Source organism: Felis catus, chromosome B1 (assembly GCF_018350175.1).
Source record: "Felis catus isolate Fca126 chromosome B1, F.catus_Fca126_mat1.0, whole genome shotgun sequence".
NCBI lineage: Eukaryota > Metazoa > Chordata > Mammalia > Carnivora > Felidae > Felis > Felis catus.
Genome location: NC_058371.1, coordinates 204,817,043 through 204,843,362, shown reverse-complemented (window position 1 = coordinate 204,843,362; position 26,320 = coordinate 204,817,043). Strand labels below are relative to the sequence as shown.

The 26,320-nt window shown below is 49.4% G+C and overlaps 1 protein-coding gene across 2 annotated transcripts; it reads right to left on the bottom strand.

Annotated features, from left to right (window-relative positions):
- Positions 1–1,465: 1,465 nt before the first annotated feature.
- LOC101095254 (transmembrane emp24 domain-containing protein 11) lies at positions 1,466–24,584 on the bottom strand. 2 transcript variants are annotated; one of them, XM_003985534.4, is made up of 5 exons: positions 24,371–24,584; positions 11,178–11,278; positions 3,349–3,474; positions 2,479–2,625; positions 1,466–1,684 (listed from the first exon to the last, which is right to left on the bottom strand). In XM_003985534.4, the coding sequence occupies exons 1-5, from the start codon at positions 24,561–24,563 to the stop codon at positions 1,535–1,537; spliced, it is 717 nt and encodes a 238-aa protein (XP_003985583.2). In that variant the 5' UTR covers positions 24,564–24,584; the 3' UTR covers positions 1,466–1,534. The 2 variants fall into 2 exon arrangements, with proteins under 2 accessions (XP_003985583.2, XP_044912631.1); XM_045056696.1 differs by lacking the exons at positions 11,178–11,278; positions 24,371–24,584 and adding an exon at positions 16,160–16,780.
- Between the last annotated feature and the right edge of the window lie 1,736 nt (positions 24,585–26,320).

The window sequence follows — 26,320 nt, the reverse complement described above, 5'->3', positions numbered from 1 at the left end:
GGGGGGGGAGGGTGGACGGGTTAGGGACACCGGGCTGACCAGAGGGACCAGGGGTCCTGGGCAGACGGAGGTGCGGGGCCACAGGCGGGCCGAGTGAACCAGGACGGGGTGTGACTGCGGCCGGGGCCCAGGTTGGGACCATTTGGTGGGGTTGGCGTCGCGGCCGCTGCTGCCCTCCTGGGGCAGGTTATTCCTTTTGAAAGAGCATAGATGGTGGAGCTGGGGGAAGGGGCTCCTTGTACTATTTTTGCAGCTTCCGGTGAGCTTATGATTATTTCAGAGTTAAAAGCTAAAGAAAATAGTTCTGTATCACGGTTGAACTCCCCGGATGATGCCGCATCTCCTCCATGACTCGGAAGAGCAGAGCTTCCATCCACTTGTGGAGGTGGACCGACTGGGGACCAGGGACGAGAACTCGGTTCAGAGAACTCTGGGCCATTTGCTTGTGTGGAGGGAAGTTGCCATCTTTCAGGGAACTAGGAAAAAGCAGAGGTTCAGGGCGGCTTTCGGAGTGGAATGCAGTAATGGGGGAAGGATGGACTCCCTTGTCCAGCACTGTAGCTATGAATGTCATGTGACCATTGAGCCCCTGAAAGTGAGTGGTCCAGATTGGGACGTGCTTTGAGTGTAAAATACACTTGGGTCGCCAAGAGTTCATTTCAAAAAAGGAACATGGGGTGCCAGTGGCTGAGCGTCCAGCTTCAGTTCAGGTCGCGATCTCGTGGTCGGTGAGTTCAAGCCCCCCATCGGGTTCTGTGCTGACAGCTCAGAGCCTGGAACTCGCTTCAGATTCTGTGTCTCCTCTCTCTGTCCCTTCCCTGCTCACACTCTGTCTCTGTCTCCCTTAAAAGAAATGTTAAAAAAATTAAAATAAAAAATAAATTAAAAAAAAGAAACGTGAACTACCTCAATAATCTTGTACTGTTTACATATTAAAATGGTAATTTTTTTTTTAATTTTTTTTTCAACGTTTATTTTTGGGACAGAGAGAGACAGAGCATGAACGGGGGAGGGGCAGAGAGAGAGGGAGACACAGAATCGGAAACAGGCTCCAGGCTCCGAGCCATCAGCCCAGAGCCCGACGCGGGGCTCGAACTCACGAACCGCGAGATCGTGACCTGGCTGAAGTCGGACGCTTAACCGACTGCGCCACCCAGGCGCCCCAAAATGGTAATATTTTTGATGTTTTGGGTTAAATATATATCACGGGTTAATTTTACCTTTCAAAAAAACCCCGTTTTTTTTTTTTTTATGTGGGAACCAGCAGACTTAAAATTTACATATGTAGCTCACATTTTCTTTCTATTGGACAGTGCTGATCTGTACCAAGTTAAAATAACTGGGTGGTGTGCTTATTCTATCAAACTCAGAAGCTACATTGTTCAAGTAATATTTTATCATTGCTACAATGCTGTAACATGAATTTCAATCTGATAATCTTTGAAATCATAAAGGCAATACTCGGTTATGAATACATACTGATTTATTAACCAAACATTATGCAAATTAGCAAGTAGTTTTCTTTGTTAACATCTTAAACAAGTTTCTTAGCTATAAAGAAGTCTTTAAGGTGTTTCATTTGGAAAATTCCAATTGCGATGAAGATTAGTGTTTGTGCAAAAGCCCACCATAACACATTGCTATTTGTATCTTCGCTGGTCATTCGAAAATTTTCTTCACGGTCCTATGTAGAAGAGAAATAGGCAGGTTTAGTTTCTTAAAGTATTTAATGTATGAATTTGAGGGGAAGGTGCTATATGCTTTGAAGATGTTTAATATTTCCCAGTTAGTATCTCATACCAGAGTGCAGTATCTGATTAAGCTGGGGCATGTTGTTAGCTTAACACAAGGACTAAGAATCAACCTTATAAAGCATGTTTTTGCATTTTGATGTAGAGTGTCTGCTATTTGATCCATTATCTTTTACATTTATTTCCCAGCATTGAGCAAAGTGACAGGTTTTCATCATCCGCGTCCTTGCTTCACGTTAAGCTGGGCACTCTGTCAAGCACGCCTGTCCTCCTCGTATTTTCCAGGCGAGGAAACTGGTGTCTGGAGACGACACAAGGTGAGCAGGGGGCAGATCAGGCCCCACGTGTGAGCAGAGTCCACTGAGCACAGTGACCCGGAAACACACAGTGTCACAAGAACAGAACTGTCATTTGCAGAGCAGGCACACCGCGCCTCTCCATGTACGTGGGGGATGTTGGGGAGCATTTATTTATTCGCTCTGTCGGCTCACACCCCAAGAGCGGATGGGCCGCAGTCCCCCTTCCTAGAGGAGCTCACCATCCAGCAGACAGTGAAAAGGTAGTGACAGCTCACTCTTGCCCTTCACCCTGAGTGTCCCCACCGTGCTAGCTCGGAGAGAGAGAGACGGGGAGCAGGCAGTCTATTCTCTCTGCAGTTTGGGGGCTTTGTCTCCAGAGCTGTGTTCCTGGCAGGAAGAGAGAGAGTAAGTCGAATGGGCAGACTGACCCTTTGATAGTTTTGTTCTTTGACTATTTGCTCAATTTGCTCAATTAGACGTTCCAGCTTGAAGCTAACTTCATTAACTTTGTCCTTCGCTTGAGCAGCGGCTGCATCAAGGTCGTGTTGTCCAACTCGGATCTCTAAGTGAATCCGCTGTACAAACAGTGACAAGGAAGAAACGTGCTTAAAACAGCTCCCCTCCACGTCTGCCTTGTGTCTCCCCGACTCCTCTCCTAGCTCTCTCCACCCCCCACCCCCCTGCCCCTTCTAGAGCAGGCCCCTCTTCTTTCTAGTCTCTCACTGGCTCTCAGTCCCCTGCCGTACTCAGTAGTCTTTCTTGGTGATATTAACGCATTAGATGGTGACCCACGACCCAGAGAGAGTACTCACACCCTCCTGAACGTCAGATTTACCATTAGGCAAACGCCTTTGGTGCCGAGGGAATTTGATGACTTTCAGGAAATTTTTCTTTACGTGAAGCTTAATTTCTGATGCTAACATACAGATTCTCTTCCTCTGCACTCAGCACCTTTAGAAAATAACCAGTCACCGTCTGCCGTGTAAGAGTTGTATTTATTGCAATTGCGTTGTTAATTTACCGTCCAGCCTTCGCTTGTTTTCAGGCCTGAATGATCACAGTTCTTTTAACCGTCCCTCACAGTTCTTGTTTTTCAAGCCCTTTAATCAACACCGCGCCTCTCCTTTGAACCCCTTCCAAGCTGTGCAGCCCCTTCTGTGGTTGCTGCACTGAGATGTGGTCCCAGGACTTTCATAAGGCTCTAGCCAGTCGGGAGTGATGGTTCTGCATACCAGCGTCACGCCTGAGTAGCACTGACGCCCTGTTCATCAGCACGGACACGGAAGGCATGTACTCACCAGCTTACTCCCTCCAAATGACACAAGCCTCGTAGAGTTAGATTCCAAGCAAATGATGTGTTCGCCAGGTGAATGTGAAGTAAAATAGAATGTTCCTTGTGGGCCATATAACTTGGACAATAACACCTAGGATTGAGGATATCCATAGTTTAAGTTTATTATTCTCTACTTTCCCTTCTTAAAAATAAATCTCCCCTCTTTCATGTAGTAAAAATTGTGCTATTCCTAAAGAAGAAATGAAGTGGTTGATGAATGTGAAAATTATTTAGCCTTGTTGGTAAAAACAACACACACAAACACACGGTAAGATATCCCTTATTCGCTATCCGATTGTCAAAGATTTAAATAAAAGTATCCGGGGATAGTATTGAGAAATACTGTCTCTAAACACTGATTTGGGAATGTAAGTTGAACAGCCATTTTGTAGAGCAGGTCAGCAATATGTATTAAAACTTAAAATGTATATGACCATCAGCTCAGTGGTTTTACCTATGGAAACTTATTCTATGGAAATGAACAAGTGGAAAAAATTATATGTAAGAGGATATTCAGTGTGGTGTTATTTGCAATGGTAACCTTGCTTTCTTAAAATTACTTTAATACTTTTTAGTAGGGGATTGATTAAATTCAGACAAAGCCAAATAAAGGCATATTACATGGCCAAAAAAGAGAGTACTATACCCATGCCTGTACTAAAGGTGTCCATGATATCCTGTGGTGGAGCAGTCTGTATAGGATCCTATTTTTTGTTTAAAAAATCATTTGTAGGGGCCCCTGGGTGGCTCAGTCAGTTACGTGTCCAACTCTTGATTTTGGCTCAGGTTATGATCTCACGGTTCGTTGGTTAAAGCCCCGCATCAGGCTCTGTGCTGACAGCACGGAGCCTGCCTGAGATTCCCTGTCTCCCTCTCTCTCTGCCCCTCCCCGACTCGCACTCTATCTCACTCTTTCTCTGTCAAAATCAGTAAATTAATTTAAAAAAGCATTTGTAAGCTGTAATCATCAAGACAGTATGGTATTGGCACAAAGACACATAGACCAACAGAATAGAATATGAGAACCCAGCAATGGACCCACAAATGTATGGCCAACTAATCTTTGACAAAACAGGTGAGAGTATCCAATGGAGAAAAGTCTCTTTAGCAAATGGTACTGGGAGAACTGGACAGCAACATGTAGGAGAATGAAACTTGACCACTTTCTTACAACGTACACAGAAATAAACTCAAAATGGATGAAAGACCTGAATGTGAGACAGGAAACCATCAAAACCCCAGAGAAGAAAACAGGCAACAACCTCTCTGACCTCAGCCACAGCAATTTCTTATCTGACACATCTCCAAAGGCAAGGAAATTAAAAGCAAAAGTGAACTATTGGGACCTCATGAAGATAAAAAGCTTCTGCACTGCAAAGGAAACAATCAACAAAACTAAAAGGCAACCGATGGAATGGGAAAAGATATTGCAAATGACATATGGGACTAGTATCCAAAATCCATAAAGAACTCACCAAACTCCACACCGAAAAACAAATAATCCAGTGAAGAAATGGGCAGAAGACATGAATAGACACCTTTCCAGAGAAGACATCCAGATGGCCAACAGACACATGAAACAATGCTCAACGTCACTCATCATCAGGGAAATACAAGTCAAAGCCACACTGAGATACCACCTCACACTGGTCAGAGTGACTAAAATGAACGAATCAGGAGACTACAGATGCAGGTGAGGACATGGAGAAATGGGAACCTTCTTGTACTGTTGGTAGGAATGCAAGCTGGTGCAGCCACTCTGGAAAACAGTGTGGAGGTTCCTCAAAAAATTAAAAATAGAACTACCCTATGACCCAGCAATAGTACTGCTAGGAATTTACCCAAGGATATAGGAGTGCTGATGCATAGGGGCACTTGTACCCCAATGTTTATAGCAGCACTTTCAACAATAGCCAAATTGTGGAAGGAGCCTAAATGTACATAAACTGACAAATGGATAAAGAAGATGTGGTTTATATATACAATGGAATACTACTTGGCAATGAGAAAGAATGGAATCCTGCCATTTGCGGCAACGTGGATGGAACTGGAGGATATTATGCTCAGTGAAATAAGTCAGAGAAAGACAGATACCATATGTTTTCACTCATATGTGGATCCTGAGAAACTTAACAGAAGACCATGGGGGAAGGGAAGGGGAAGAAATAGTTACAAACAGAGAGGGAGGGAAGCAAACCATAAGAGACTCTTAACTACAGAGAACAAACTGAGGGTTGGTGGTGGGTGAGGGAAGGGGAAGGGGGAAAGTGGGTGATGGGCACGGAGGAGGGCACTTGTTGGGATGAGCACTGGGTGCTGTATGTAAGCCAATTTGACAATATATTTTTTAAAAAGAGCATTTGCAAAACGCATGTATGTATGTTTCCAGAAGCTTAGAAGAAGACTGTATTCTTAGAAGAATACACACCGACCTGTTAGTTGGTTATTTTTGTTGGGCAAATTTGATTTACTGTTTAGCTAATTTCTATATTGTTTGCCATTTTTAAGAACAGGTGTAGGACTTCTAGTCTGTCATCAAGGAGCTTGGAAGTTGCCACTCTGTCCTAACAAGTAAAAAGATGAACAAAAAGAAAAGCAGTTCTTTTTAGATCTGTCAGAGAATTGAGGTCACAGGGTAAACCACTGCCCCCAACACTGCAGAGACCAGTAAATACAAAGAATCACAACTTACCAGAGCGGAAACCGTGGGCACCAGTACTGGGTTCCTTTTACCTGGTACATGATGTCCAGTTTTCATCAACCACAAATTTCAAGGACTATTACTAGATGGCAAAAAACATAGTTTGAAGAGACAGAGCAGGCATCTGAACCAGACTCAGACATTTCAGGGATACTGGAATGAGTAGACACCAGGCATTTGGAAAAACTGTGGTTAATATGCAAAGGGCTCTCATGGAGGGAGCAGGCAGTATGCCAAGAACAAAAGGGTAATGTAAGCAGAGAGGTGGAAGTTCTAAGAAACTTTTTAGATGCTGTAACAGAAAGTAAGGATGCTTTTGATGGCCTTATTAGACTGGACACGGCTGAGGAAAGAATCTCCCAGCATAAGGATATGTCCATGGGAATTTCTAAAACTGAAAAAGCAAAGAGAAAAAAGACTGAAAAAAAAAATGGAACATAATATCCCAGAACTGTGGGACGATTGTTAAAGGTGTAACATTCACGTAATGGCCATACTGGAAGGAGAAGAAAGAGGAGGAAATGGAAGAAATCCCTAAAACAATGACAGAATTTCCCCCTGGTTAGTGTCGGACACCAAGCCACAGAGCCAGAAAACTCGGAGAACACCAAACAGGATCAATGCCAAACAAACCAAACCAGAGAAAGACCCTACACCCAGGCATATCATAAAACTGCCGATATCAATGATAAAAATATCTTGAAGCCAGAGGAGAAAAACACCTTCACTGTAAAGGAGCAAAGGTAAGAGTTACATCCGACGTCTCCAGAAACCACACAAGCAAGAAAAGCATGGAATGAAATGGTTAACGTATTGAGCGAAGAAACCCACCAGCCTAGAATTCTGTATCCTGCACAATTCTCTTTCAACGGCGAAGTAGAAATAAAGATTTCCTCAAAGAAAATCTGAGGGAGTTTGTCATTGCTAGACCTACCTTGCAAGACTGGTAAGTTCTCAAAGAAGAAGGAAAATGATATGGTTCAGAAACTCAGCTCTCCATAAAGGAAGAGATCGGAGAAGGGCTAAGTTAAGGTAAAGTAAAAACTTATTTTCCTTAACTGATCTAATAGATACTAGTTTGTTCAAATAATGACAACAATGCATTTGGTTATAGTTCACATGTAAGTGAAATGGAGGACGGCATGACGGAAAGGGACAGGAGGGAGGAAGCCGGAATGCTTGATTACTCTAAGGCATGTGCACCCCCCATGAAGAGGTATGGTGGTACTTGAAAGTGGACTTGTGTTGGCTGCGAATATATATTGCAAATTCTAGGGCAACCATTTAAAAAAAAAGTTCAAAAAGTATAATTGATATGCTAAGAAAAGAGACAAAATGGAATCACATAAAATACTCAAAGTCGTGAAAGATTGGAGCTCCTGGGTAGTTCAGTCACTTGAGCATCTGACTCTTGGTTTCAGCTCAGGTCATGATCCCAGGACCTGGGATAGAGCCCCATGGAGGTCTCTATGCTGAGCGAGGAGCCTGTTTGAGATTCTCTCTCCCCCCCCCCCCCGTCCCTCTGCCCTGTGTTCTCTCTCTCTTTCTCTCAAATAAAACCTACAAAAGATAGAAAAAGTGGGAGACAAAAATAGGAACAAAGAACAGGGCAGTGAATAGGAAATGGGAACAAACATGGTGGACATTCATCCAGTGATACCAGTAATCACTTTGAATGTCAGTGGTCTACATGTACCAATTCAAAGACAGGGACTGTCAGAGTGGATCAAAACCAAAACTGTATGTTGTGTATAAGAAACCTGCTTTAAATATAAAGACACATGTAGATTAAAAGTTGCAGTATGGAGGGGGCACCTGGGTGGCTCAGTCAGTTAAGTGTCCGACTCTTGGTTTCAGCTCAGGTCATGATCTCGTGGTTTGTGAGTTTGAGTCCCATATCCGGCTGTGTGGCGGTGGTGTGGAGCCTGCTTGGGATTCTCTCTCCATCTCTCTCTGCCCCTTCCCCACTTGTTCTCTCTGTCTCTCTCTCAAAATAAATAACGTTTAAAAAAAGTTAAGGGATGGAGAAAGATGTATATGCTAACTTTAAGCTAACCTTACAAAAAAGCTGGAGTACTCATATTTGGATACAGCAGACTTCAGATCAAGGAAGGTTATCGGGGATAATTACATAACAGAGCTTTACATAATGACAAAGAGGTCAATTATCCAAGAAGACAAAACAATCCTTAAAGGGTGAGCACCTAACAACACAGCGCCCAGCTACGCAAGACAAAAACCGACAGGACTGCAGGAGGAAGAGGAGAACCCGCCCGTAGTCGGGAGGCTCTGACGCCCACCCCTCTGTCAGGAGCGGGCAGATCCAGCAGCAGGTCAGGAAGGACATCGTTGAACTCAACAGCACCATCAGTCAACGGCACCTAGCGGATGTCTGTAGCCGACTTCATCCACCAACTGCACAATATGCAAATTCTCAAGGCCACACTCACCAAGACAGCCCACATTCTGGGCCACAAAACACACCTGAATCCATTTAAAATAGTAGAGATCATCAACTACATTTCAATAAATAATAATGATAATAGAAACCATACAAAGTCTACCCTCAAAACACAATGGAGTTAAAGTAGAAATCAGTAACAAAGATAGTTGGAAGATGCTAAAATATTCAGAAATTAAACACACATTTAGAGATTAAGCACATTTTAAATTAACACATGGGGCAAGGAAGAAATCCTAAAAGAAATTTCAAAATATTTTGAACCAGAAGAGGATTGTGGGAAGATAATGGAGTAGGCCGCACCAGGAGTCTGTCTTGCCATCTAGACGACAATCACACTGTTGGAATCTGCCCGATGTAACTATTTTGGAACTATGGAGTCTATGGAAAGCTTGCAGCTTCCAGGGGAAGCCTTGGGTGGTGGACTGTGGTTAATTTTGGTCAGTGTCAGCTCTTAGCACAGTAGAGTTACCCATCCCATCCCCGTGCGCGCCCTCATCCGCATCTGTAGCCCAGCCACATGGCAGGCAGCTGTGCGTGTGTTGCTAGAACAGCTTGCACGTAGCGTGTGGAAGGAAGCCAGGGTGGCCGAATGACCTTGTCCTCCCAAGATCAGGGATCTGCATAATGGTCATTGAAGGGATCTTCAAGAAGATTATCAGCAGACTTAAAAAAAAAAGAAAAGAAAAAAGATTATCAGCAGACTTCTCATCAGAAACTTTGGAGACCAGAAGGCAGTGGATTGATAATCTCAAAGTGCTAAAAGAAAAAAAGTCCAAAAAGCGCATGAAAAGATGCTCAACATCACCGACTGTTAGGGAAATAATGGACAATGGGATACAAAATGCATGTGTTTGTATGGGACACAGATGTTGTTACTGCCTGCCCTACCAGCCGTGTTATCCCCTTGGGCTGTCAATCACACGCTGTAGGAACGGGGAGATGACCAAGGGGGGCAACTTAGAGTGCCCTGTGCTCCTAGACACACTGATCAGGTAACAATGGTCAGAAGCTTTGTGAAGGTGCTGATAAGGGCCTTAAAAGGGGGTCTTGTAAGAAATGTTGAAACTAGGGCTGTTTCTTCTTCCTTCAAATAGAGTTTTCAAGAAAACCAGGCCTATGCGGTGAGAACTTGGTCTCTTTTAGGCCAAGAAGAGGGTGGGGTATGTATTAGGACCATGATAAATATTTGTCGAATGCAGAATGAATGAAAATATTTTTCATCCCTTCTAGAAGGATGTATTGTTTCAGGGGGTGCCTGGGTGGCTCGGTCAGTTAAGTCACTGACTCTCAGTTTCTGCTCAGGTCATGACCTTGTGGTTCGTGGGTTCAAGCCCCAAGTTGGGCTCTGTGCTGACAGTGTGGAGCCTGCTTGGGATTCTCTCTCTCCCTCTATTTGCCCCTCCCCACTCACACTGTCTCTCTCAAAATAAATAAAATTTAAAAAATTTAGAAGGGGGTATTGTTTCAGGCAACTATGCTTTTGAAGTATGAATCTTCTCGGTCTTAGAAACAGTAATTGGGATTTCTGTGACAATTTTTAGCTCAACTAAAATTTCAATTCTGCACTTAATAAGCCATAGAGACATTCCCAGATAGTTCATAAAAGGACAAAGAAGAGTTGGGTCTCAGCATAAGGGTAGGGAGGGGAGGTAGCTGTGCAGACAGGAGTCAGGAAAGTGACCCCGGCAGAACCACCATTAGGCCGGTGCCAGGCGCACCAGGAGAAGGTGCTGTACCAGGCCAGGTTCAAGCGTGCCAACAGTCCAGCTGGAGTGGAGTCTCCACAGGAGCAGGGATGTCAAAATATCTCCTGCGCTGGGACCAGGCAACCATCCAGTGTAATGAGAACAGGAACTTTCTGTCCTCTCCCCCCCAGAGGAAATGCCTGTTCTGCTCTGTGAGGCTTTGCTCCACCACGAGCACATCCCAGGGCAGCTCCACGTCCAAAGGGAAGTAGTTCTTGCAACTGCGTTTGAATTCGTGGACCGAGCAAGTCAGAGTGTCTTGAGCTGGTGTAGTGGGGACTGGAGGTCTCCGTTACATCCAACGTACAGACGACAAGACAGGATTGGAGCAGTCAACCTGCTGAAGATTCAGCTTGACGGTCTATACTTGAACTTGGCTCTGACTCCAAAATTGCATCCTTCCCACTCGACCATGGTGCCTTTTCTACTCCCGTTAACCCCAAACGGACCAAACAGACCAGAGGCTGCCACATAACTAAAGAAAGTGCCTGCCAGGGAGGAGGGCGGGGGCGCCTCTGTGGCCCTCCGGCGTGGGTGAGGCTGTGGTCCTGACAAAACCACGGGGATGCCTCGGCCCCGGGGGTCCCATCTTCCCAGCACGACCAGCAGACCTCAAGATGATGCGCACGAGGCCTAGCATTTCTATTATTTTAAAATGTTTTGCGTTAAGGTCTCTGCTCTTCAGCCAGACTACAGGCTCCCCGGAGGCGGGCACTTGCCACGTCTTTGTGCAGCGCCTCTCTTCGGGGCTGTACACATGAAAAATCGTAAACTCTGGTTGATGAGTGCCTATGCGGACGCGTTTCAAGTTTGTGGGGATACGTGGCGTAAGAGTTTTTCGCAAATGGAAACTTTTCGTGACAAAACACCAAAGAATGCTTTACCTCATCGTTGTAGGTTGTAACAGTCACAAACATTCCCAGACCCGGAGCCGACTCCAGGAAGTCGTGTCTGCGTGTGTCCCATTGCTGGATCCTGAAAGTCCCTGTTTCACAAACGCGAGATGTTCATTACAAGATAGGGGTAAGAAATATTTACGTCACGTTAACTGATAAATGAATTTTCTTTTCAGCTGATCTGAGTAGAAAACACCGTTAGCGTCAAGAGCTTAGGTCCTGGTGATTAGGTCCCGTGGCTGAGCGGGAAGGCCCCGGAGGAGAGAGGAAGGCGTGGGCTCGTGTTCACACGTGACTTCACCGCTCTGCACTCAGCTCCCTCGGAAAAAGGGGATAAGCTAAGTCCCTCCTAAGTCTCAGAGCTGCGGGGGCTGTTGAAAAAACAGAGCCGTGACAGATTTCTGCCTCGAGTTCCAGTAGCTGTGTCCGTCACCCAGCACAATTCCTTTGCTGAGGCCTAGGCGTGTCCTGTCGAGTCCTTCCTTTCCCTGCTGTCAAGGCTCCTGCTCGGGTCTGCGTCCCTGAGAGAGCCTCCCACTTTCTCCTTTGGGGCACGAAAGCGTCGTGTGGCTTACCTTTCCCCTTCAGCCCTTGCCAGGTACAGTGCCAGTGAAAGGAGTTCACGTTTATTGAAAAACATTGAAAAATAGCTAATAGTCCTTGTGTGTGCCAGGCACTGTGCTGAGCGCTTAATGTGCCGCCCCGTCGATTCTTGAAATGTGCTTCGAGGAGGCATTGCTATTCCTTCACCAAGTCAACTGATAAGTATACAATGAGCCCCTTCCCCAGTGACAGCACCGTTCCGGGAGTGAGGACAGACGTAAACAAAATAGACACTATCTTTGTTTCCACGGAGCTCTCGTACAGAGAGAAACAGACAACAGGGAAATAAGTATACAATATACAAGGACGCTGTAAGAAAAAGCAGGTGACAGGGATAAGGGACTTGGAGAATTCGACAGGGCAGTCGGGGTGCCCCCTGAAGTTTGAGTGAAGAACCAAAGGACTAGGGGAGTAAACGATGTATACAATTTCGTACTGAGTATCCTTATAAACATGTTTCTGTCTCTACATCACATTCAGTTCTAAGTATTTGCCAAGCATTCTAGAGAATTTACACATGTAGTCTGAATTTTCATGACAACAGGCGATACTATTTTTATGACAAGTTTACATATGATGAAACCAAAACAGAAAAAGTAATTTGCCTAAGGCCACACACCTAGCAAGTGGCAGAGTCAGGACAGAAACCCAGGCCATGCAGTGTCTCTCCCCTACTGCCACACGATGCTGCCTCCATCTGGGGGAAAGACTGTTCCTTGCAGGAGTGTATGCAGAAGTCCTGGGGTGGGAGCATGCCTGGGGTACCAAGGAACAGCAGGGCTGCTGGGGTGAGGACAGCAGGCAGAGAACGCTAGGAGATGAGGTTGAGAGTACGGCAGGGACAGGATCACAGAGAGCCTGCACATCCGTTGTTGGGATCGGGAAAGTAGTTATTTGGAGGAGTGAAATCAAGTGGCTTTCACTTTAAACTATTTGTCGCGTGGGGGCGCCTGGGTGGCTCAGTCGGTTAAGCATCCGACTTCGGCTCAGGTCATGATCTCCCGATTCGTGGGTTCGAGTCCCGCGTCAGGCTGTGTGCTGACAGCTCGGAGCCTGGAGCCTGCTTCAGACTCTGTGCCTGCCTCTCTCTCTGCCCCTCCCCTGCTCACACTCAGTCTCTCTCTGTCTCTGTCAAAAATAAACATAAAAAAAATTAAAATATTTGTCATGTGGAGAAAAGACTGAAGGATCCAGAGTGGAAGCAGGGAATCGGGGTGACTTGGACCAGGTGTGAGTGGTGGATTCTGCATACTGTCCCCTAGTCTACAAGTTGGAAACTGAATCTCCAAGACAGAAAGTCGTATAGCTAGTGAGTTGTAGAGGCAGAATTAGAGTCAAGGTAGTGTGATTCCAAAGCCCAGAACTACAGGCGCAGGGCCACATGGCCTCCCTGGATGGCGAGGAGACAGGTCCCCGACAGGAACGTCGCCTGACGGGAACGTCGACTGTAGGGAGCAGCCCCTGCAAAGTGGGGCACTCTGGGGGGAACACCGGAAGAGACCACCTCCTGGCATGGGAAGATCCACAGCAAAGTCTCAAGCCCTGCCTGCACTTGGTCCTAGGCACCTTTTAACTGTACTGGTCCTTTGTCCCTGCAGACATTTAAAAAACTGTACCAAATGCACATTGTATGCTGATTCAAGGGCCCATCTCCAGGAGATCTTTTTAAAAGTATCATTGATGGGGACGCCTGGGTGGCTCAGTCAGTTAAGCAGCTGACTTCAGCTCAGGTCATGATCTCATGGTCCATGGGTTCCAGCCCTGCATCAGGCTCTGTGCGGACAGCTCAGAGCCTGGAGCCTGCTTCGGAATCTGTCTCCCTCTCTCTCTGCCCCTCCCTGATCATGCTTTGTCTCTCTTTCTCTCTCTCTCAAAAATAAATAAACATTAAAAAAAAAGTTGTTAAGGATCACTGATGATTCTAGAAAAGATGGAGTAAGCCCATTCCACCCTGTTCCTTCTGCTAATGACAACCAAAAACGTTGGGCAAAATGTGTAAAACAACAATCAGAAGACTCCGAAAGGTAGGAAAAAGGTGATTGGTTGAGAGCCTCAAGGCTCAAAGCGCAGCTCAGCAGTGAGTGTCCTCCAGCTGGCCTGCCCTGGCCTGGGTGCTACAGCAATCTGCAACTGCAGACCAAACTCAAAGGGAGGGAAAGAGAGAGAGGGGAAAGAGAAAGCTTGCTCAAGAAAAACCTGGTTTCTTTAGCCAGAGGATCTGGAAGGGCCTGCAGGACGGAGCCCCTTTGGGTACACCTGCCCTGCCCCAGATGAGTACCATGAAGGAAGCTGCACCCCTCCCCACGGGATGCTTCACGCGAGGGCTGGGGTGGGGTCCGGGGGAGATGCCCACCCTGTCTGAGGGCTGCAGGGAGGCGCGAGATGCACAGACGGATCTTTTCATCTGCCTATGAGGTTCCGCGGGGCACACAACAGAATTAACGCGGCAAAAGGCGCAGTGGGAGAACAAAGCAGAGGACGCTCTCTCATAGAGGAAAGGGGGTAGGAGGGCTGTTGTAAACAGAAAGTCCATTGGAGGAAAATGGGAGCTGGAAGTGTAGTGCTTTTCATTGGCTGACCCTTGGCAGTCTCTCATTGGCTGGGCTGTAATTGTCTCTCATTGGTTGGGCCGTGGAGTCTCTCTTTGGCTGGAACTGTTGCTGGGGGAGGAGGAAACCTTCCTTCCTCCTGATGGGCTGGGCAAGTAGTAGCTACAGTGGAACCCACCCACCCGCAAGGTGCGTCAGTTCCTGTTGGGTCTGCAATTGAGCAGGGGTGGTAGAGCTGAGAGCTCCCCTGGGGCCACCCGACTCCATTCTAAATGAGGCTTCCTTTTACTCATTTTCACAAGACAAAAATATATATGGAAAATAGAAACCATGCATGACTGATAACGGAACAACAGTTTGAATGACAGTATACTTCGCATCAGAAACATGGAGGCCGGAAGGAAGTAGCACATTTTCAAGCGTTGAAAGAAAACAATTGTCAAACCACACTCTATACCCAGCGGAAATACCCCTCAGAATGAAGGCGAAATATTCTTAGGTCAAGGAAAACTAAGAGAATTTTTCACCAGAAAACCTGCCTTAAAATAATTTCTAGGGGCGCCTGGGTGGTTCAGTTGGTTGAGCGTCCGACTTCGGCTCAGGTCATGATCTCACAGTTCGTGGGTTTGAGCCCCGCATCGGGCTCTGTGCTGACAGCTCAGAGCCTGGAGCCTGCTTCAGATTCTGGGTCTCCCTCTCTCTCTGCCTTTTCTCTGTTTGCTCTCCGTCTCTTTCTCTCTCTCAAAATAAATATACATTAAAAAGTAAAAAAAAAAAAAAACAAAAAACTCGCTAAAGGAAGTTCTTCAAACAGAAAGAGAATAATAAGGAAATTTGGAACACCAGGAGGGAAGAGAGAATGACAGAGTAACTAGGGAAATGATGACAGAGCATTCTCTATTTTTAAAATCGTTTGACAGTTGAAAGCAAACAGTATACATAATATTGTCTGATGTGATTCTCAAAGTATGTAGAGGTTACATTTAAGACAACTATATTATAAAGGGTGGGGAGGGCAAAGGCACTTCCATGGTCATCAGGTTTGTACGTTCCTCTTGAAAAAATGCAAAATATCGATCCTCATGGACTGTGATAAGTTAAGTATGTGCATTGCAATCCCTAGAGCAAACACTACTAAAACTATACAGAGGTATAGTGAAAAATACTATAGATAAAGCAAAAACAGGTTATTATAAAACACTGAAGTGACCCGCAGAAAGGTAGCAAATGGAAAACAGGAACAAAAAGCAAAGGGAGCAAACAGAAAACAGTAAAATAGCAGACCGGAACCCAGACAGTATACATTGCATGTAATAATTACGTTAGAGATAGTTGGTCAAAACAGATTAGACCAAGATTGGCAGAATAGGTTTTCTCTAATGACCCAACTAGTACACAGCATATGAGGAAATCACCTTGATATAACGCTGTATGTAGGTTAAAGGTAAACGGATAAAAAGGGTAAATCATTCTGATGTTAATAAAAAAGCTTGGGTGGCTCTGTAAGTATCCAGTAAAGTGGACTTCAGAGCAATGAAAATTACCACGGGCAAAGAGGGACATTACATAATGAGAAGGGGTCAAGTCACTAAGAAGACGTCACCCTTAAGGCATAAGCGGAGTGTGAGAGCCCACGAAGGAAAACAACCGAAAGGAGACCACACAGGCACTGCTGGAGTTGGACCACGCTGGTCAGTAATGGAGAGAAACCTGCAAGGAGGTGGAAGCTGGCAGGACCGCCAGCCGCCAGGACCCGCCGGACACCCAGTGCACGCCCCCCGGCAAGGGCACACTAGGCCCTTCTCTTCAAGTACTTACGGAACTTTCACCAACTGGAGCAAGAAAGCCCAGAGCCCGATCAGGCAGGCACCTCTGCGGAAGCAGCTGAGTGTTCTTGGGGGGGGGGGGGTGGCGAGCACACGGCCAGGCAGACGGATCACTTTCCAAATGTGTGACCACCTGGAAATCTGTTTCACGAGCTTCCCATTCTGTGAGATGAGCCTCGTCTTCCTCCCGGCCCACTTCCGGCACGCCCGCCCCCGCCTCTCCGATGGGAATAGTCAGCGTCTCCGTCTGGCCACCACCAAGTGTCTTAACCCCTCCGGAACTCACCCTTGCTGCCTGTGTCTCGGAGCGGTTGGGGTGTCCCCGCTTAGTCAAGCCCCCCCCCCCCCACTTTCTCTGGGAGTTTGCTCCTGTCGCCATTCCTACCCTTGCCCATACTGGGCCATTCCGGTCAGCCTGCCAACTGGTCTAGCGGTCAGGCGTACGTTCTGTAAGGTGCTAGAACTCGGGGAACATGCTGTGTTCGTCTTGCGTGGGCCTCTTGGGCCCGGCCATTAGCCGAGAGCAGTGTTCAGCTCTATGGTAGAGGCTCCATGAGGTTCTGTGACACGTTCAATGAAGATTTTGAACGAATGAGTACCAGTGGGGCTCAGCGTCACGACGCCAGTGATCCTGGCGGCCGCCTGAGTTGTCCGAATGAGTGGGAGTGGTTTCCGTCGGCTTCGCCTCGATCTGCGACCGCCAAGGTGGGAGGAGGGCAGGCGGGAGGTGTCACGCCCCTGGGATGCCACCAGATGGCAGTGGAGAAGCATTGTTCAGGGGCCGGCGGAGGCGGAGGGAGGTCACCACCGCGGGATGGAACATGGGACAAAGGCACAAGTGTGGACGGGGACAGGCTGCCCCGTCACGCTTCTCACCGCACGTCGATTGAGCGGCGGGGAGTCCTGGCTAGGAGCTGGGACACGGGCAGGGCACTGCCCCGCTCTATGCCTCAGTCTCCCCTTGAGTGAAACTGCATAATAACGGGTGTATCCCAAAGGGGGTGAGGAGTTAAGTGAGTTGGCATTTGCAAGTTGCTCCGTGCAGAATTTAGCCCGCGTGAGCGCTGTGTAAGCACTTGATGACTTATTTCTGCCGTTGTTATTGGCCTTCGTGGGCACTGACTTCTCTCGCCTCCCGCTGAACCCTCCGACCCTGCAGTGTTGGTATTGACACCCACTTGCACAGGTGTGGAGCCTGAGGCTGAAGAGGTGAATGGCTCATCTGAAACCATCCAGATGATAACAGGCCAAACCAGGATTAAAACTCAGCTTGAGTTCCAAATCGAGGGCCTTGGCCCCCTCGCTTCAAACCACACCACTCACTCCGCGGCCTTGGTCTCTGTGTGCGCGTGTGTGGTGTGTGTGCACGTGTGTGCACGGCAAGTGTGGCGTGTGTGCGTGCGTGTGTGTGTGTGCATGTGCGTGCGTATTAAAGCTCAGGTGTGGTTCACACGGAGCTCCCGGCCGACCTCGCTTCCTAGGCGCCCTTCCAGGGTGTTCCCTCCAGGGAGCCCTGGTTGGGAGCCGCTGGGTGCCTGGCAGGCAGAGTCCCTTCCGGGGCCGTGTACACGCAGCTCTCCAGTCCCCCGGGGACCCGTGCACACCCTGTCCAGGCACTCGGCCCCGCCCTGTGACCCCTGATGTGGCTGTGCCTTCCACCCCAGACTGTGAGTCTTCCTCGGCTGCGACCGAGGGCCATTGGATTGGTACTAGACTAGTCAGGTGCATTCACTGTAGGAAGTGTAAAAAGCAAAGTCTCCTCGAGAAGGTTTTGGTGATCAGTATCGCCCTTCTGGTCTCTCTCCTGTAAACGTGTGTTGCGTATTTTGTAAGAAGTGAAGGCAACCTGTAGATACTACCTGTGACCTGATTTTCCCACCCAGTTATGTGACCGTCTTCCGGTAGACCTAACTATTCTGCTGTTACCTAAAGTGAAGTCTACACAGAGAGCTGAAGAAAGGCCCAGTGTTGTTTGTCAGTGCTGAGCATGAGCGGAAGAACGGAGGCACAGGAGGCCCCACCGCGCGGTGGTCAGCGGCCCGGTCGTCTGGTCGACCCCTGGTGCGACCTGGCACAGAGAGCCAGCGCCCTCAGGAGTAACTTTGAACATGGAGCGATGTCTTCTAGAACGTTCCGGGTTCCCCAGGGACTCTTCGTTTCCCTACACACCGGCCAGCCGCGTGCAGACTCCATGGAGGGGGAGCGCGGTGAGGTGGGTGCGGCCGACGGAGGTCCTCGTGACACGCACACCGTCAGCGGGCAGCTCACACCTGCATCATCCTGGTCAGAAACCGTCCGCTTCCCAAACGCCCCCGCTCACTACCTAACTCCTAAGGGCGACCGCATTCTCACTTGTACAGACGCACAGGCTGTGGACGCGCTCTGGTGTCCACACGCGTCAGCGGGTCCGTCTGCGCCGTCATGGGCAGGACGGACCGTCCGGCGTTGCTGCCCCGCGAAGCAGCCACGTGGCACCTGTCTGTCGGCGGGCACGTGAGCAGGGTCCGGCTTGGGGCCCTTACGAGTGGTGCCGCGTAAGTTTGGCGGCACGTGGACACGGGTGTGCAGCCCTGTGGGGAGCGTCCCGTGGCCTCGGCGGTGGCGAAGCTCATGCCCCATGTGTGAGGCCCTGCGCCTGACGGACACGTGAACACTCGGCCGCTTGCTGGGGGTGGTGGCATCTTGCTGGGCTTTGCTTTGTGTTTCCCACCGACGAGCAGGGCGAGCGCCTGTCCGCCACTTGCCGGCTCTTTGGGTCTCCCCTGTCACGAAGTGTCTGCTGGGCTCTCGCCCGTTTCTCTGTCCCGCTAACGTGAGCCCGTCGTCCACGGCGGTTTGCCAGGTGGTGGACACCTCCTCCTCCACGTTTATCCTCGGGAATCGGCGTGTTTTCACTACGGAGAAGTGATTGGAAGCACAGACGTTTCTCCCAAACCGGTGGCGGGTTCGCAAAGGGCTTGCGGCACGGTCTCAGGTGGCATTAGTGACATCTGGGGCCAGAAGCGCGGGTCCTCGCCGGTGGGGGGGAGGGGGGACAGCTGCCATGACTCGCAGGCGCACGTGGACCACATGTTGGGGCCGCTCCGGCCCCCTCACCCCCCTCTCCTGGCTCGGGTCAGCTTCGGTGGGGGGACCTGACCTGACCCAGCCCTGCGGTGGGTGCGGCCTCCACAAAGATGCAAACGCAGCTGCCCCAGGGGAGGGCGAACAAAAGCACTCGCGGAACTTGGTCACTTGCCCTGTGTCCCACCTCTAACGCCCCGAAGAAAATGCAAAAACCCTGGTTATTTGGGCAAACTGAATCCTATCCAAGGACCTTTTTTTTAGAGAGAGAATACGAGTGTGCCCAAGCAGGGGAGGGGCAGAGAGAGAGGAGAGTCGCAAGCAGGCCCTGCACGGTCAGTGCAAGCCCGCAGGGGGGCTCCGTCTCACAAACTATGAGACCGGGACCTCAGCCAGCCAGATGCCCCATCTAGGGACCTTTTGAACGGGAGCGACCAGGAGCAAAATTTCTATTGGTTCTGAATTCTAATTGTTTTATTTTTAGGGAACAGTCTCTGGGGCGCCTGGCTGGCTCTGTCGGTCGAGTGTCTGACTCTTAATTTCAGCCCAGGTCATGATCTCACGGTTTGTGGATTCGAGCCCCATGTCACGCTCTGTGCTGACGGTGTGGAGCCTGGAGCCTGCTTCAGACTTTCTCTCTCCCTCTCTCAGCCCATCCCTGTCTCTCTTTAAAAAAAGAAAAGAAAAAAGAACGGTCTCCCACGCTATGATCACTGTGCTCCAAGGTGCATCTCTCTCTCTCTCTCTCAGGGCCTGCTTTTCACGAGGGACTAACAGCCTTGTTTGAAAAATGTCTCCAAGGACCAGCAAGTAAAACTCATCGGGTCAGCAGTGGTAACACACAGCCTCCCCCCCCCCCCAGCCCCTGCCTCTGCCAGAGTTCCCTCCCTCTCCTCTGCTTCTCGGGCAGTGTCCTTCCTTTCGGGGGCGGGGGCCGGGCGGGGGGATGTTGAGCCAGTCAGGGCCGCACCTGTTCTGGCAGTTTAGGACAGAGCCTGGGAGGCCAAGTTGATAAGGTGGGAGCCAGAGCCCGGAAGGGTGGGGGCTAACACTGGTGAACAGCTGCGTCTGGTCACGGGCCACGCCAGGAGCTTCGCTGCTCCGGGGCAGGTGTGAGCTCCGGTTTACAGATAAGGACACAGAGCTCCAAGGCACCAATCTATTGGGCAACGAAGGTGGTTGCAAAGCATACCTCTTTGATACCAGAGGCCGGGCTCTGCCTTACGAGGCGCCCCGAGCCGCCTCCACCTGGGGAAGGTCGATTCCTCAGACCCACTGCAGGCTACTTCTTTGTAGTCCCGACAAGCGAAAACACTCCTTCCGGTGGATTTGGATGACCGGCCCCGAGGTCATCTCTCTCAGGCTTTCTAGATGGGTGTGTTTCGTTGGACTCCATCGTACCTCAGAGGTGAAGACAGAAGGAGACATCACTGGTGTGTGCTCTCCTGGACCGGGGATCTCAGACGTGGCCTCAGAGCCCCACAGACCCTGGAAAGCCTTAACATGTTTGTTTTCATTTTAATGGTCGCCTAAAAATTAAATATAAGCACATTCTGGGTTGGCACCTCTTAACCAAGCAGCGTTTGGCACGGGCACTCACAACCATGGACGCCCTGAGTGAGCGTCAGGGACTCACTTCGTGGACACTGGAGACTAGGTAGCAGTTCAGTGAGGCAGGCAGTGGAAACAGAGTCGTTTTGTGGCTCGGGCAGCACAGGCACCCAGAACTCAGAGAACCCAGCCCACAGCGGTCAGGAAGGGATTCACGCTGTGAGCAGGTGACCTGAGCCAAGGTCCTGGCTGTACATATAGGGGCTGCAACACACAATGAACAAGAAAGCACAGAGGGTGCAATGAAATTTCCTCATAAAAGGGATTTTTGGAAGTTTATTTCTTTATTTTGAGAGAGAGAGAGCGCACGCACGAGCCCCTGCTCGTGCAGAGGGGCAGAGAGAGAGGGAGAGACCCCAAGCAGGCTCTGCACTGACAGCATGAGCCCAATGCAGGGCTCGATCTCACAAACCGAGATCCTGACCTGAGCCAAAATCAAGAGCCATATGCTTAACTGACTGAGCCACCCAGGTGCCCCATAAAAAGGAATTAAAAAAAATTTTTTAATGTTTATTTATTTTGGGGAGACAGAGAGGCAGAGTGGGGGAGGGGCAGAGAGAGAGGGAGACACAGAATCCGAAGCAGGCTCCAGGCTCTGAACTGTCAGCATAGAGCCCAATGCGGGGCTCGAACCCATGAAGCACAGGATCGTGACCTGGGCAGAAGTCAGATGCTCAACCGACTGAGCCACCCAGGCGCTCCCCATAAAAAGGAATTTTTAATGAAATGTTTAGGAATTGTATTTTGGGATATGCTATTCCATTATTTGGCACATCAAAGTAATGGGCTGATGATTACACATACAATCATAGTTAAAGGAAATTTTTTTTTTAAATAAAGGAAAAACAATGACAAGAATAGAGACTTAACTGATGGCTCGTCATGCTCAAAATTCTTTTAGAAGAAACTCAGAACAGTCAAGTAGGAAACCTGCAAAATATCTTTCTGTTATCAAACCCAATATTGTTGATTTGTATGTCTCTTTGATTCCAGTAATACTTGGTTTCTTAAAGTCTACTTTGCACTTTCTTTTGGTTCATACTTACATGTATGTCTTTTTCCATTCTTTTACTTTCAAGCTCTCCTTATACTTAAAGTATTTCCTTTTGGGGGAGCCTGCGTGGCTCAGTCGGTTGAGCGTCTGACTCTTGATTTCAGCTTAGGTCACGATCTCACAGTTTGTGAGTTAGAGCCCTGTATCAGGCTTGCCCTGACAGTGTGGAGCCTGCTTGGGATTCTCTCTCTCTCCCTCTCTCTCTGCCCTTTTCATGCTGGCTCACTCTCTCTGTCTCAAAATAAATACATAAACTTAAAAAAAAAAAAAAGAAAAAAATTAAAGTGTTTCATTTGGGAACAGTATATAGTTGTTTTGTTTTTAAATCCAGCCTGATGACCTTTGTCTTTTAGGTGGAGAGTTTTGTCCATTTGCACTTAATGTAATGTAAAATGTAGTTGGGTTTATGCCTACTATATTGCTAATTGTTTTCCATTTATCCTATTTGTTCCTTGTTCCTCATCCTTTCCTTCTTGCCTGTTTTTAGGTGGGGGATTAATCAAGTATTTTTTTCTCCATTAGCATATTATGGGACTTAAGGACTACATTCTCTCTCTCTCTCTCTCTCTCTCTCTTTTAATGTTTTATTTATTTTTTGAGAGCGAGACACAGAGTGTGAGTGGAGGAGGGGCAGAGAGAGAGGGAGACACAGAATCCAAAGCAGGATCCAGGCTCTGAGCTGTCAGCACAGAGCCCGACGCGGGGCTTGAACCCACAAACTGTGAGATCGTGACCTGAGCCGAAGTCTGACGCTTAACCAACGAGCCACCCAGGCGCCCCTCTCTCTTTTTTAATAATGGTGTTTTATAATTGGTGGCATTTAACATTTTTTTAATTTTTTGATTTATGCCCACATGGGGCATGAACTCACGACCCCAAGATCAAGATTCACACACTCTACCAACTGAGCCAGCCAGGCTCCTCAAGGCCATATCCTCTTTTTAAAAATATTTAAAAACATGTGTCCCGACGCGTTTCCACAATTTCCCTGTAGTTAAACCAGACTGTAGGTGGCTGAGCTCTGGCCCTAAATAACTGCACGGGGGCGATGGCTAAGAAGACCACAGAGGAGGCAGAACACAGATGGAGGCTTGGGGAGGCAGGGCGAGGGGCAGTCAGAATTGGAAAGGACCAGAGCAGGACAGTTTGGACGGGGAGCCAAAGAGGCTCCTGACTCAGGCCTCCGGGGCGCCGGCACGAGACCTCCACGTATACACCACCACCCTCTGGCTGCATTCGCCTTCCCGCCTCAGACCCCTCCGGCGGGTCAGGTGATTCTCAGGCTCCCGCCACGGGTGTGCCCGGGACACGTCCATCCAGCTGGTGGGCCGCAAGGTAGCAGGCAGGGTGGGCGGGCTGCTCCCGTCCCTCTTACTCCTCCTCTGCCCCCTTCATTGCAGGTTGAAATTCACAGATTACTAGGAAAATGGCCGCCGGCCACGGAGCTCGGCACCCGAGTCACGTGTCCCCTGGGAGGCGAGCCGGGGTCGGGGCGTGCGCAAGCACGTGTGTTCTGTGTGCCTGGCTGCATTCTAAGAGTGCTACAAATATTAATTCAGTCGCCATCACAGGAAGAAACAGGTGTCATCATTATTTTTATCCCCTTTGACAAAGGGAGCAGACAGCTTCCGTAGCTTGGCCAAGGGCACACGGCCTTGGATCTGGGCGGCCCCGCTCACGCCACACTGTCCCAAACACCCCTCCTCGGAGTTGCCACAGCAGCAGGGGCTCCCCCATCAGGGGGTGAGTGGAGAGGAGCATTTGACACTATTCAGTGTGAGACGGGAATCGTGATCTGCACTTAACGGAGATTCTGCTGTGTTCTCCCTTTCGGCGTGAAAATCAGGGAACCTGATGCCAGTCTTACCTGAACGTTGGAGGTACTGTATTTACCATGCGATTCTGCAGCCCTGGGCACCTGTTTCTTTCCCAGCAGGCCAGGGCAGCTCAGCTGAACGGAGACGAGCTTGGAGGCGGTGTGGGGAACGTGCAGAAATCTCCGTGCCCATGGCCGGCTTTATGGACGCTTTGCTTGGAGAGCGTCTCAGATCTGCGTACCCCTGCCCCCCCTCCAGCACCACTCCCCGCGGGACACCGTGAGCCTCCGGGGGCGAGGCTCAGAGACACATTAACGTGTGCTGTTTCCTGCTATTTCGCTGCACCAAGCCGGAGACATCACTTACCTTTGAGAATTCGGCCACGATTAGCATGATTAATGGGACCAGAAATTCTTTTCCTTCACGAAACCCGATGACCGGAAAGACCAATCAGGCTTGGATTCTGTGGTGCTATGTCTTTGTTTCCCGGTCTACGGATTATGCAGTTCACTCCCAAGGCTACTTTCGGGTCAGGTTCGCCAACCTCGATACACTCTCTCGAGAGGAAACCACACAGCGCGCTACTCCCCGCCAGACAGCTCAGCACCAAGAAACCAGCACGGTCCCGGAAGGCGACACGCTGAGTGGAGCTACCCACCTGTCACCAGGGTGTCACTGGGAATGTCTTCTATTATGCACTTCTCCTCTCGTTCCCCCGCGTGGAAATAAAAAGCCGTCGAGAGTGAAAAGCACAAAGAGAAAATAAATGTTAACGTCGGCATCTCTGGGTAGCGCTCTCCTTGAAACGGCTCGATCACAAGTGCGCTGCTCAGTGGGCGCTCGTCTTCCATTGGACAGTTCTGTCCATTGATTTCTGTGAGAAGTAACATGTGGCCGCTGCCCTTGGGCGGGTGACGGCAGCAATTCCCAGGGAACAAGATAAAATGATGTCTGAACCTGGGGCCTTTCCAGGCACGGTGGCCTCACAACTCCTTCTGATCTCTTTTTGAGGACTTTGAAATGTGACGAGGGGACGAAAGACAATGCAGGGCCAAGGGACCAGCACGGTCGAAACCCTGAAGCACCACGGGCAACAGCCCCGCCCTCGTGGTCCTGTCCCTGGTCCCTGGTTGTCCCGCGGGGGAGGGGCATGTGAGCTTGGTGCCAGGGGGTGAGAACCGAGGGCAGGGGTGCAGGGGAGGGGCGGTGGGTGTGGACGAGGAGGAGGTGAGAGCCCGGTTTAACTGAGGACTGGCTGTGAGTCTGAGCTGCGATCACCCAGTGTGGCCCCTCAGGTCCTTCCAGCTCTGGTAAACAAGGATTTCTTCTTAACCCTTTTATTTTGAAATAAAATCTGTCCCCGTCAGGGGTGCCTGGGTGGCGCAGTCGGTTAAGCGTCTGACTTCAGCCAGGTCACGATCTCGCGGTCCGTGAGTTCGAGCCCCGCGTCAGGCTCTGGGCTGATGGCTCAGAGCCTGGAGCCTGTTTCTGATTCTGTGTCTCCCTCTCTCTCTGCCCCTCCCCCGTTCATGCTCTGTCTCTCTCTGTCCCAAAAATAAATAAACGTTGAAAAAAAAATTAAAAAAAAAAAAAAAATCTGTCCCCGTCACCCAGCTCCCCCCAGTGGTGACACTCTGCGGAGCTCACAGAGCTCGGAGCCGCTATGGACACCGGCAATTTGACACCGTGGGGGGACAGGTCACTGGCCCACAGAGCTGACGGGGGTTTCACGGGTTTTGTACACCCTCTTTGAAAAAAAACATGGGTACCTGGGTGGCTCGGTCGGTTAGACGTCTGACTTCGGCTCAGGTCACGACCTCGTGGTTCGTGGGTTCGAGCCCCGCATCAGGCTCTGTGCCGACAGCTTGGAGCCTGGAGCCTTCTTCGGATTCTGTGTCTCCCTCTCTCTCTGCCCCTCCCCTGCTCGCACTCTGTCTCTCTGTCTTAAAAATAAGTAAATGTTAAAAGAAAAAAAGTTGGGTGCCTGGGTGGCTCAGTCGGTTAAGCAGCCGACTTCGGCTCAGGTCGTGATCTCACGGTTCATGAGTTCAAGCCCCGCGTCGGGGGCTGTGCTGACAGTTCAGATGCTGGAGCCTGCTTCCATTTCTGTGTCTCCCTCTCTCTCCGCCCCTGCCCTGCTCACGCTCTGTCTCTCTCTCTCTCTTTCAAAAATAAATAAACATTTAAAAAAATTTTTTAAAGAAAAGAAGTTAAAAAAATAACAAGTGTGTGCGGGGGAGGGGCAGAGAGAGGGAGACACAGAACCCGAAGCAGGCTCCAGGCTCCGAGCTGTCAGCACAGAGCCCGATGCAGGGCCTAAACTCACAAACCGTGAGATCGTGACCTGAGCCGAAGTCAGACACCTAACCGACTGAGCCACCCAGTCGTCCCTGAACTTTTTTTAAAGCTTATCTATTTATTTTGACAGAGAGACAGCACAAGTGGGGGAGGAACAGAGAGAGAAGGAGACTCCCAGGCAGGTTCCACATGGCATTGCAGGGGCGCAGAGCCCGATGCGGGGCTCAAGCCCACGGACTGTGAGATCATGACCTGAGCCAAAGTCGAGAGTTGGATGCTTAACCGACTGAGCCACCAGGGTGCCCCATTT